The 13798-nt window shown below is 34.2% G+C and overlaps 1 protein-coding gene across 5 annotated transcripts in view; it reads left to right on the top strand.

Annotated features, from left to right (window-relative positions):
* The window catches only part of LOC106880919 (uncharacterized), a 76416-nt gene that overhangs the window by 16779 nt on the left and 45839 nt on the right, over positions 1-13798 (top strand). For 2 of the 5 annotated variants that reach the window (XM_089359455.1, XM_089359459.1), the window contains exon 2: positions 1716-1778. The exons of the other annotated variants lie outside the window; for them this stretch is intronic. In XM_089359455.1, the coding sequence (XP_089215581.1) occupies positions 1716-1778 (63 nt within the window). The remainder of the gene's footprint in view (positions 1-1715; positions 1779-13798) is intronic. 5 annotated transcript variants of the gene reach the window in all.

Genomic DNA, 13798 nt, shown 5'->3' on the forward strand with positions numbered 1-13798 from the left:
CCCTAACCTTGTGCTGATGTCATGATAAAATGCAAGTAGTACACTCTCTAAAAGAGTTGGTAAACAAGTGGAGGACAACTTGTGGTTGAAAGAAGCCCTTTTGTCTAGTGGAGGACACAAAAGCATTTCTAATATTGGTACTCTGATAAAATGCACCAAGTACAGCCTATAATGTGGTTAGGGCTAGGATGAACACAAAGTCATAGAAACCATGTAAAAAGTGAAAATCAATTTGAACAATTATACCTTCTTAACTACAATTTCATAGCCATGTAGGAGTTTTAGAAACAAAAACACAGCATAAATATTTAACCCTTTAGCTTTCAGATTACTCAATCAAACATGATGCTTGCTTATTCACATTGTTTAAATTACTCATGCATTGTCTCATAACCTCAAGATTTCAATCATGTGATTGTTTATCTTTAGAATGTAATTGTTTATTTTTAGAATTGTTTTGTTTATTTTTAGAATGTGATTGTTTATTTTTAGAATTTTTTTGTTTATTTTTAGAATGTGATTGTTTATTTTTAGAATTTTTTTTTTTAATTTTTAGAATTTTTTTGTTTATTTTTAGAATAAGGTAGGTGTGAGAGGCCAGATCTGGTTGGTTTGAACATAAAACAGGTAGAATATTTGAGCAGGATATGGCCCAAAATTAGTTTGAATGTTAAAGGGTTAAATGACAGTATTCTATGTCTGTAAACTAGTTGACCACGTGCCGCCAATAATGATGGCTAATTATAGTATTTTATATATAAATAAAGTACATAATAATCACACATACAAACATTCACATACTTCCCTTGGACACACACACACACACACATATACTCACACAGAGTTGAAACGCTAATTTTTTATATACAAGGAATTTCTAATAGGAAATTCCTTGCATATCTATCTAGCATGTAAGACCTTGTAACTCCTATTAACAAATGAAACATGTGTAATGGAGAATAAATATTACCAAAAAATGTCCGCTTTCCTGATTTGTTATGCAATAACACTGCAAATAATATTTCCATAATTCTCCATTTTAATGTTTTGACTAACGTACAGCGGCAAAGATAGATACATATTCATCATCATCATTTAACGTCCGCTTTCCATGCTAGCATGAGTTAGATGATTTGACTGAGGACTGGCAAACCAGATGGCTACACCAGGCTCCAATCTGATCTGGCAGAGTTGATTGTAATAATGGAATAAGCAGATGTATTTCAAGAGGAAACAGCTGGGATTTACCCTAACCACCTTTATGTGTATGTGTGTGTGTGTGTGTGTGTCCCTGTCCACTACTACCACTTGTCAACTGATATTCATGTGTTTATGTTCCTGTAACTTAGTGGTTTGGCAAAAGAAACCAATAGAATAAGTATCAGGCTTAAAAACATTAACAACTGGGATCTGTTCATTTGACTGAAATTCTTCAAGGCGGTGCTATATAAAAGATTAAAAATTACATGCCCATACTAATGCAGTGTTGTTTATTTTACATGTGTAAGCCAATAGCTATAAATTTAAGAGTTCATATTGTTAAAATATGCACTTAACCTCTTCATAATACCTCTCTATCCAATGTTTATCATCCTTATCCTAATGTAAAAAATACATTTAAATGCTTTTCTCTTATGTATTTGAGATACTGTGGGAAGAGTTATATTGGCTGAAGCTAAATTTTAAAGAAATCTTTTATCCTTTACTCTTTTCAGTCATTGGACTGTGGCCATGCTGGGGCACCACCTTGAAAAGTTTAGCCGAACAAGTCAACCCCAGTACTTAATTGTTTTTTACTTTTTTAAGTTTGGTACTTATTCTGTTGGTCCCTTTTGCTAGACTACTAACTTAGAAACCAACACCTGTTGTCAAGTGCTGATGGGGGACAGACACACATAGGTGTGTGTGTATATATATATATATATATATATATATATATATATACACACACACACACACACACACACACACACACACACACATACATACATACATGCATACAATATGCTTCTTTCAGTTTCTATCTCCCAAATCCACTTTCAGTGCTTTGGTCAACTCAGAGCTATAGTAGAAGACAGTTGCTGAAGTTGCTGCAGAGTGGAACTGAACCCAGAACCATGTGGTTGGGAAGCAAGCTTCTTACCACACAGCCACGTTTGTGTCTATGATAAAATTCTCAAATTTTCTGAGCCATATCATTTGCTGTTACTATTTTTGTGTATTTGGTTGGCTTCAAGAGTCAAACTTATCAAAATAGGGCAGGGATTCTTTTCCCTTCCTGGTCTTATTGCTTTTGAAGAAAAATGCTTTTAATTCCCTTTTTTTCCTCTTTTTTTTTACATCACAACATCATGAATGTAACTCTTTTACTTGTTTCAGTCATTTGACTGTGGCCATGCTGGAGCACCGCCTTTAGTCGAGCAAGCTACTTATCACGCTGATATTTCGCATTTAAATTTCATATTTTAAAAGATTGGAGAATGAGAAAATGTCCTAATTCATTTCTTTTCCAAAGAGTATTGAATGAATTTTACAACAGATATGGTGAAGATCAACCTCAAAATGTTGAACTCAACAAATGAGATGACAAAGGATTATAATAACTAGTAACACGTGGTAGTGGAGAAGATCTGCTTATTCATACAAGCATGGCAGAATGGTCAGTAAAATGGTGATTGGGATTTATAACATACTTACATTTAGGTCTCTCATCCAGTACCAAATTTGATGACTGGCACCCGTGCCAGTTGAGTGCTAACAGCACCATCCGAGTTGGATCACTGCCAGAGCAGCAGTGTCGCTTCCGTGCTGATGGCATGTAAAAAGCACCATTTGAGCGCGATTGTTTCCAGCTTCGCCTTACTGGCACTTGTGCCGGTGGCATGTGAACAAAACATTGGACTGACTCCTGTGCAGGTGGCATATAAAAAACACCATTTGAGCATGGCCATTGCCAGTACTGCTGGACTAGCCCTCGTACTGGTGGCACGTAAAAAGCACCCACTACACTCTCGGAGTGGTTGGCATTAGGAAGGGCATCCAGCTGTAGAAACTCTGCCAGATCAGATTGGAGTCTGGTGTAGCCATCTGGTTCGCCAGTCCCCCAGTCAAATTGTCCAACCCATGCTAGCATGGAAAGCGGACGTTAAATGATGACGATGACGAGTGTACCTACAGCTCCCTTCTTTACTCTCTTATTTGTCACTCATCTTCTCTCCTAATCGCTGTACTATGCTGTGTAATGAATGATGGCACTAAATCTACACATATTCAATTTTACCTTCCTCTGGCACTAAATCTACACATATTCAATTTCACTCTTCCTCTCTTCTGTTAGGTCATCGATCTTCTCTACTTCCATTACTACTTCTTCCATTACCCTGTCTCCCCTTCTGAATGTAGCTGCCCATTACTGTCTCTCTTCCATTATTCTGTTTCAACCATCACACTCATTCCCTTTCTTCTATTCACCTTCTCATTTACTTTTGCCTTGAACAGAGATAGCGTTGAGTAGACAGGACTCTTTTTGTCTTTTTAAGGAAAAAAAACAAGCTCTCTTGTGCAGGTGTCTTGATAAAATCACCCCCAGCACACTGTAAAATAGTGGGAGTTAAGAAAAGCAATCTGGCTGTAGTAATTATGCCCAAAGGAAATGTAGGAACAAAACATCACTCCTTCCCCTTCTCCTGCTACCTTGACAGGGAGAGTAGTAACTCCAAAGATTAAGAGCTAATTTGGCCCATGATGACCCACCTAACCCATGCCAGCATGGGAAACAGGCTGATAGTGATGATGATAATATGATGACTGCTACAATGACAAGAACAACTATCAGCATCATCATGATCATCATCCTAGTTTTGCTCTCTGAAATAAGCACGTATTCTGTAACCTTTTAAGATAAGGTCATTGATAAAAAAAAAAAAAAAGAAAGAACTTAAAAGGCTTGAAAACTGATGAGTTGCCATCTGGTATCAAATGCTGGTAATGGTTTTCCACTTATTCAAGTGAAGGAGTATGAATATCATTACCATCACCACCATTATCATCATCTTCATGTACATCGAGATATGTAATACTTTTTTAAAAATATTTTATTTGGAGAGGACTAGGCTTGGTTACTTTAAGTTGGTTCATGTCTGTATTGTAGTAGGTTTTTAAAAAACAAAATTTGTATCAGTTGACAGAGGTCAAAGTTCAATTGACCAGCCCTGTTCATAAGTTTATGCTAAATTTTTGAAGGCTAAAAAAGAGAACGTTTATTACTAACACCTCTCATTACTTACTTTTATGTTTATTTTATTGCAGTTACTAGTACATTAGTAGTAGCAGCAACAGTACCAGTTTGTAGTGATAGTCATAATAGTGCAGATAGATAGATATTGATTCTTTTTTCTACTAAGTCCTATCTATAGGGAACTTGGTATGACTCCTTCAATTGTTGAAAGTATTACTCTTCAGTTTGTGCAGTACCTTGGGCAAGTGTCTTCTACTATAGTCTTGGGCCAACCAATGCCTTGTGAGTAATTTTCGTAACTAGAAACTGTGTGGAAGCGGCGAGCTGGCAGAATCGTTAGCACGCCAGGCAAAATGCTTAACGGTACTTCGTCTGTGTTTATGTTCTGAGTTCAAATTCCGCCGAGGTCGACTTTGCCTTTCATCCTTTCAGGGTTGATAAATTAAGTACCAGTTATACACTGGGATCGATGTAATCGACTTAATCCCTTTGTTTGTCCCCTCTATGTTTAGCCCCTTGTGGGTAATAAAGAAATAAGAAACGGTGTAGAAGCTAATCATATACATATATGTGTGTGTATGTATTTAGGTTTGTGCCCCCACCCACTAGCTTGACAAATAGTGGGGTTTTTTTTCTTTTTTCTATTTACCTGTTTCAGTCATTAGACTGTGGCCATGCTGGGACATCACCTTCAAGAATTTTTAGTCGAATGTATTGACCCCAGTATTTTTTTAGAGCCTGATACTTATTCTTTCAGTCTCTTTTGCCAAACTGCTAAGCTATGGGGATGTAAGCCCTGGTTGTCAAGCAGTGGAGGTGGTGGGGCAAACAGATCCAGACACACATGTGTAGACATATATATATGACAGGCTTCTTTCAGTTTCCATTTACCAAATCCATTCACAAGGCTTTGGTTGGCCCAAAGCAGTAGTAGAAGGCACTTGCCCAAGATGCCACACAGCGGAACTGAGCCCAGGACCAAGTGGCTGGGAAGCAAGCATCTTACCACACATCCATGTCTGCGCCTATATATATATATATATATATATATATATATATATATATATATATATATATATATATATATGTATACACACACACGCATATATATCCCTGTAGCTTAGTGGTTCAACAAAAGAGTCTGATAGAATAAGTACCAAACTTTAAAAATAAGTACAGAGGTCAATTTGTTCAACTAAACCAGTCAAGGCAATGCTCCAGCATGGTCACAGTCCAATGACTGAAACAAGTAAAAGATAAAAGATAGAATAGCATATCTTAGGTATTTAAGAAACAGAAAAATGAGAAAAATTCAAATTTTTAAAGTTTACCAATCATTTGTTGTGGGAAGAATTGCTAAATATTTCTGACTTTAATGGCCCTTGCAAACTTCTTCAATAATTACACTTTTCACATTTTCTGCACTATTTATAGACGTAGTATATGTTCATTTAAATAACATTTATGTTATTTGCTTGTTTGTTTTTAGATTGGTACATGATCATGGAATTGTAGCTCAGTCTTTTAAATTGACTGGTACTTGTTTTATTTTACTCCGGTACATAACTGGTATTCATTATACTGACCATAAAGGGATGAAAAGTAAAGCTGATATCTCAATGTGTTTCGACTATAGAAGGCTGAAATTGAATTAAGCATTTAATTTGATTTTGCACTATTTCTAACATTCTATTATCCTGGGTATTTATAAAATAATATTCAAAATGACTTTATAATGTTCAGCTCACTCTATTTAGTGCCCACAGTATTTACTCTCTCTCTCTCTCTCTCTCTCTCACTCACTCACTCACTCACTCACTCACTCACTCACTCACACACACACACACACACACACACACACACACACACACACATATATATACATACATACATGCATACATTCTGAAACTAATCTACTACTAGGCCTCCTACACTTCTATTTGTTATTTCTTTTTATTTATACAGTATCATTATCGTCAAGTAACATCTGCTCTTTGCAGGTCGAATACCATGGATCCCTATCTTGATATTATCCCATTCATTTTGCCTTCTATTAAGTCTCCATAAACCACCTTTTTTTTTTCTAGTTTGTGTGAAATATTTTAGTTTTCTCTTTTTGATGGTGTCAAATAAAATTCTCTTGGTTTTTTTACCATTTTCAATATTTCATCACTGGTTTTGTATTTTATCTATATTCTCAAGTCTTTTATGTGCCTGCATCCCAAAGACTTTCAATTTATTAGACAGTAGTTTTGAAAATACCCATGTTTCAGCTCCTTATAGTAGAGTCGGCCATACATAACATTTTAAGTCTTTTGATACCAAACTGCTTGAGGCAGTTTTGTGACATAAACTTCCGGTTCTAAAGTCATCTAAATTAAAACCTTTCATCAAATTTTTTTTATTAATTAATATTCTATATTTCAGTCTAATTATGGCAATGTTATTTTACTAAGTTCTTCATTCTTTTCAAAATTAATTGAAATAAAAGCAGTGTATTACAACAGAAATATGGTAGCAAAAGGATTAATGTCCTTTTTTTTTTCTGGTTTTGATCACAATGTTTCTTAATGTTAGCATGTTTGACAATTTTTTTTTTTTCAAATGACTTTCTAGCTCTCTCTGTCCTTTCGATTTCTTCTGCTTGCCTATAACCCAGGTATATTATCTTTGATGTCTGTTTCCCTCAGTTCATCATCATCATCGTTTAACGTCCGCTTTCCATGCTAGCATGGGTTGGACGATTTGACTGAGGACTGGTGAACCAGATGGCTACACCAGGCTCCAATCTGATTTGGCCGAGTTTCTACAGCTGGATGCCCTTCCTAACGCCAACCACTCCGAGAGTGTAGGTTGTAATATTTATTTTTTAGTGGCTGTCGTTTCTTACTGATTATCACTGATTTTGTCTTCTTTACATTCATTTACATTCCATTGTCATTTATTAAGGTTACACTCTTGGCCTGTCTTCTACTTCTTTGAAAATCTCAGTGTATAAGTAAAATAGAATAGAGGATAGGACCCAACCTTGATTAACTCCTTTTTTAATCTTAAATTCTGAGGTTTATCATGAAAGAAAAACTATGTTCAAACATTGACTCTTTCTTCTTAATATTCTATTTTTCTCTTTCACCAACACATACCTTTTCTCCCATAAAAAAGATTTTTATCTAAAGAAATGGAAATGAAGATCTCAATGAAGGATGGTCTCAATGAATAGGTCTAGTGTTTATTCATAATTATAGTTTGCTGGATATGTATACACAATTTTTGTAAATGGACAATCATGAAGGTATTGTATATAAGAGTTTAGCATATGAACTGCCCGTACACCCATCCTAATGTGTGTGCCTGTTTATGTTATAGGGGAGCTAGGGGGTTTGAATGACCCCACTTTTTGTTCTTCATTTTCTGTCAACAGCCTTTGGCTTTTGTGTGTGTGTGGGGTGGGTGGGGTGTATTAAGTAATTACTTACATTCTGTACATATTTTTAGTGCTGAAATATTTACATACAGACCTCCCCTCAAACATTTGTAACCACTTATGAATTAATGTCAAAACTGCATGCCATAATATAGTTTAATAATAAAAACAAAATGTCTATACGTATTAATTATACAGATTTTTAATAATGTGTGTGCATATATTCATATATATATATATATATATATACTTAAGTGAACACCAGCTAACATTTTAGCTCAAACAAATGTATATTTGTCTGTGTGAATATCATTATGTGTACATTTTATATTTACACACAAATAAATGCATAAACATTCTTGTTTTACTAATTAAATAAAACTTATTTTTCATTAAAGATAAAAAGAAATCTATGTCACAACTTAAAATCTAATAAATTTAATTACACCTACATAATGTGTTTATGAATACCACCTCATACCTTATGGACAAGAAGAATTTATAATCACATTTTGGCTTTTCATCAAAAACTCAAGTTTTTAAATCAGATATTGACTTATAGAATGCATATTTGCAATAACTCTCCTTTTTTATTCTCCACCCAAGATATTTTGTTCCTAATTTTAAACTCATAAGTACTATAATTGGGTGTAGCTTCCAATAGAATTTCTTTAAATTAACTTACTTTTTATTTTTATATATATATTTTGTTTATAAAATTTCAGAAATTTAAACTTTCGAATGTCATTATAAAAGAGAAAAAGAAGAGAAAAAAAACTTGCAGATTTTGGATGTGTGATTCAGAAAATATTTGCAAAAATTTAGTTTTATTTTTAGCTTTTAATTTGTTAAACCGGGAAATTTGAAATTAAATAGTGGAAGATGGTGATGTAAAACTCACACGTACCAACAACAACAACATCCAGTTGAATGTATTTCGACATATATTTATAGAATTCCTTAAATGTTTCTGTAATGATAATGATCCATGACATCTGATAATCCCGCCCCTGTGTGACTTTATACATGTGTGTGTGTGTGTATGAATACACACACACACACACACACACACACACACACCACATACATAGTAATACTTGTAATTTTCCATGTCATATTAGGTGAATTTTCTGACCGTTTTCCGCTGAAATAGAAGGTATATAATGGAAGAAAGCATTTTTTGTTATCTTAAGAAATTAGAATGTCACGTCAGCTCTTGTCAAATTGTATGACAAGATGCTTAGGTAATGCTGTGATCATCTGTGAAATATATTCACATACTAGATTATAGATGTTTTAGCAACTGAGTTGTTTGCCTTACACTGGTACATAACAGCAAGTTTGTTATAGGTTATATAAAGAAGGGGTACCTCTCTATTCATAAAATAGTTCAGATTTCAGACTTAAAGCAAAAACTAGAGTAAAATATCTGTTGAAACAGCTAAAGTATAGCAACAGATAAAAACAACTTAAGAATAAGGATTTAAAAGGTGTTAGTGGCCAGCTGTTCAAATATACAGATTTTCTCTTGTAAATCATGTTAGGATATCAATGACCATATTAGCTTTGCTTTTTAAGGTCAAGACTGTAAATTCCACATGTATTGTGTGTTGTACAGTAGATATTAAGTTCCTGACAAGATGAATCTACAAATTAATTGTCATCTTTATCTCTTTTATATCTAAAGCTTATGTAAAAAAAAAAAAAAACAAAGAGAGAGAGAAAGAAAGAGTGGGAGAAATTTATTTTGTTTTTTTCTACTGAAGTAGAGGAGATGACCAAAACCATGTCTTTATTAAAATGGGTTGTGTAGTTTTTTACTGTTATCTTCTTGTATGCCGCCCTTTGGTGTATGATAATATCCGAAGTATTATCAGTGTACACTTAATTAATTACACTGCACAATTTTCCTCATGTCTTGTCAAAGAAGCTTAATATTTTGTTTACTGTTAGTCTTATCTAAAATTCAAACTGAGATGGTACCTGTAAAGTACATATGTTGAACTGCTGAACTCATAGTCATAAATTCAAATTCTGACACTGTTGTTGCCTAGTGGTGTTAGGCACATTAGATTATCCTACTTAACTCAGTTAATTCATCATCATCATCATCTCTCCATTTTCCATGCTGGCATGGGTTGGATGGTTTGACATGTAGCTGACCAACTGTCCAGACTCCAATTGTCTGTTGTGGCATGGTTTCTACTGCTGGATGCCTTTCCTAATGCCAACCACTTTGCAGAGAATGCTGGGTAATTTTTACATGTCACTGGCATAGGTGCATTTATGCAGCACTGGCACAGGTGCATTTATGCAGCACTGGCACAGGTGCATTTATGCAGCACTGGCACGAATGCATTTTATGTGGCTCTGACACCTGTAAAGGACAAGCCTGTATGTATGGAAGGCAATGATTTTACTTGGCTTGATGCATCTTCTCAAGTACAACAAATCACCAAAACACCTGGTCCCTTGTCATTTCAAAAAAAAAAAAAAAAAAAGGACCATTCATATGCCTACTTCATTAATCAATCCAGAGGAAGAGCATCCAGGTATAAAATACCTGTGCCATAAATTTATATTGATACATCAAATGCTACTGAATTAACTAGCCTAAGATAGCATGAGCCAAAGGTGACATAAGAACTGATTAAAAATAAGATTCTTAATTTCTAATTAACTTAAAATGTCGGTCTCAGATTTATTTTTGATGAATTAATTGTGAAAATCTAGTTAACCACGATGACATTAATTTGGTTGCCATACAGCACGTTCATTATTTTGTAGTTTATTCTAATTGTTATTTTCATCTATTACCCTTTCTTAGTAGTGAACAAATAGGTAAATAAGCCCTGAAAGGCTGGAAAAAAATAAGGTATCATTTAAGTACTGGGGTTGATTTTATCAAGTAATACTGGTACCTCACAGGTCTCTTCAAACAAGGGACTGTAGTTAAGATCCTGAATAAATCTTCTTGGTGCTGCTTGTACTTTAAGGGTAGGTGATGATGTAAACTCCGATAGATCACAATATTCTCATGAACAAGAACAAATTTAAATATCAAGTTTGAAAGACATAACAATGGAAAATTGCCATGTCATTCTATGATTAATGGGATATACATATGATGTCTGTCATTGTCTACAATGCAAGAAAATTATGTCCAGAATCCATGGAGACTGATTGCAATAATTGGCAATAATTGTTTCAAATTGAGTTTATAGGATGTCAATAATTTCATTTGCTATGAGGAGTGGAAGGGTTGATGCTTAAAGATATTTCTCTTTAATGATGAGTAGAAAAAGATAGTTGTTAGCCTGGCACTCGAAGATATGGCAGAATGAGGGAGTGGGACAAAGAGAAGCATTTATGCTTAGTAACATTTCACAAACTCCTTTATATGTCCTCTGTCTGTGTCCAAATTCCCCCTTGTTATCTTGACAGAGGATGAGAATACAGAAAACAATGTGTAGCAATTCTTTCACTATAAAAGAAAGGGCAGTACATGAGCTGTTGGAAGAAAAAATATTTAAAAAAAAAAAAAAAAAAAAAAAAGAAACTTTCAGTATTGTATCAGTGGTAATATTTAGTGGACATTGTGTGACCTCTATTGTTTTACTAACACAATAGATAGTTAATTTTCTGAGGCATGATTAAGATCAGCTTTTAAGCCATCATTCAATTTGTGGCTATGAAACTCTTATTATGATCATCATAAATTACATCAAAAGAATACATTTTTGTCAGGAGCCGTTTGGACTCCAGCTTAAACTTTTTCGTTTTTCATCTTAATTGATATTGTGCAGAAACTGACTCTCACCTCATATTGGAGCTGGGATCACACAGTTGCAGTGCCTTTCTTTGCAGAGATGATGCCGTGATGCCGAGATCATTACAATCAATGCAACCTAGTTGCCTGATGAAAATCCGTTGTCATGGGATTAAACTCTCATTTATTTCCAGCCTGTCTGCGGACATAATTATCAGTGACCTGTTTAGTTCAAAGAACACAAGGTATATCTTGGTAACTCTGTATTGACAACTTCATGGGAGCAATGCCTTTTTAAGATATCATCAACATTATTAATTACTTCTCTGTCATAGGGGGTGTGCTTCCTTCCTGTTGTTTTCCTAAGATAAAATCAGTACAAAAACATGCTACAAGTGGTCTCATTAAAGATAATTTTGAGTTGATAAGTTCAAATTGATCACTGGATTTGTTTCTGTTTGTTTTTATGTGACTAATAATTTCTGATATTAAGATTGAGTTCGCATTTCAACTTCAAGAGGTTGATAAAAGAGCTCCCAGTATAAGTACAGGCATGACGGTGTGGTTAAGAAGCTAGCTCACTTTGCAACCAAATGGTTTCAGGTTCAGTCCCACTGCCCAGCATCATTATAGCCCTGGGCTGACCAATGCCTTGTGAGTAAATTTGATAGATGAAAACTGTGTAGGAGCCTGTTGTGTGTGTTTTTCCCCCTCCCCCATTGCTTAACAACTGATGTTGGTTTGCCTATGATACTGTGAGGTTATCAAAAGAGACAAACAGAATAAGTACCAGATTTTTAAAAACTAAGTACTAGGTTCGATTTGTTTGACTAAACCTTTCAAGATGGTGCCACAGCCCAGTGACTAAAACAAGTGAAAGATAACATATTCATATTGCATCATCAGATTTCATCCTACTCAATTAGGGAAAATGACTCCATACGTACTCAAAATAAACCATATTTTAACACTCCAGCATGACCACAGTCTCATGACCGAAACAAGTAAAAGAAAGAAGATATCTGAAATAGCTGAGAGTTTCATTATTTGGACTAGTTGCTTTTAGTTTGCTGTTCCATTCTAAGTTCAAATCCCACCAGGGCTACACTTTACATTTTGTCAGTTCATTGTATCGGATAAAGTTGGTTACAGCTCAGCTTTGGTTCAGGATTTATATTTTCTTGACTGCATAGACTTATCCAAGTTTTATTATATGTTAAAGCTGTAAATGTTAAAGATTGATGGATTGTCTCATCAGAAAAAGGATTATTAATAATAAAAAGAAGCATTTACAATTGGAGTAACAATGTTTTCTTAATTTTTTTTATATACTACATTAGAACTATTTGAATATTAGCAATGTCCTTGAAGAGTAGTCATAATTGCAGATTTGTTTAGCCTACAACATCATGGAAAAAAAGCACATTAAAATTATGTCGATGGGGAAATATTTCCATTTATTCTTCTTGATATCATGACAGTTGTCTATTGATGCAATGAGTTTAGGTTGTCCTGTGTTCCACATGTTATTCATATATCTACATGTAATTCTTTCATGTAATTTGTTCATGCATTTATTTTTCCATGCTACCCATAGAAAACTAGATGAATATATTATTGAGGCACTGTTTTATAGTCAGAGACTTTCCTTATTGTCAACCCATACCTGTTTTTCAAATAAAGGACCTCTTATTCAGTATATTTTCAAATGTGCTAACCTTGTGGTATATAGTTCGTTGACAGAGGAAATGACAACAATGAAGAAATGCAGACTTGCCTCTGTGTGCGTGCACACACACACACACACTATATGGTTTTGAAACATTTCTCTACATGCAGTTACATGAATGCTTCATTTCTATAACTGCAAAATTACTTTAAAATCAGTGTTTTTTACTTGCATAAACACTAATTAAATTTTTTGTGCAAAATCCATTTTCAAACATTTTAATTGCCATTAAGTACAATGTTTACCATTTATATGTTCTTAGATTAGTCTTGAACACACGAACCTTTATTTCATAAAAATTCATCCTCAGAACATGTACTATAGTGTAGTAAATATGGCACCTGATGACAAACAGAACATTTTGAAAGTAATGAAATTGGAACTGTGTGAAAAGAATAAATTGGTTCATGTTTAAAAAAGGTTTTCAACAGTTTTAATAATTCCAATAAAAAAAATATTAGGCAGATAACACATACATTAAATCCACTTTATTATACTTGTAGTGCATGCTTTGGAGCCGATATATTACAGATGTAATACATACATATAAGAAAAAAGCTGTAATAAAATGTGCTTTTATGTTTATATTTTTCTTCATATTTTGTTTGAGCATTTGTCATGCAGTTTTGTACATTAGTG

This window comes from Octopus bimaculoides, chromosome 11 (assembly GCF_046866305.1).
Source record: "Octopus bimaculoides isolate indiv1 chromosome 11, ASM4686630v1, whole genome shotgun sequence".
NCBI classification, from domain to species: Eukaryota; Metazoa; Mollusca; class Cephalopoda; order Octopoda; family Octopodidae; genus Octopus; species Octopus bimaculoides.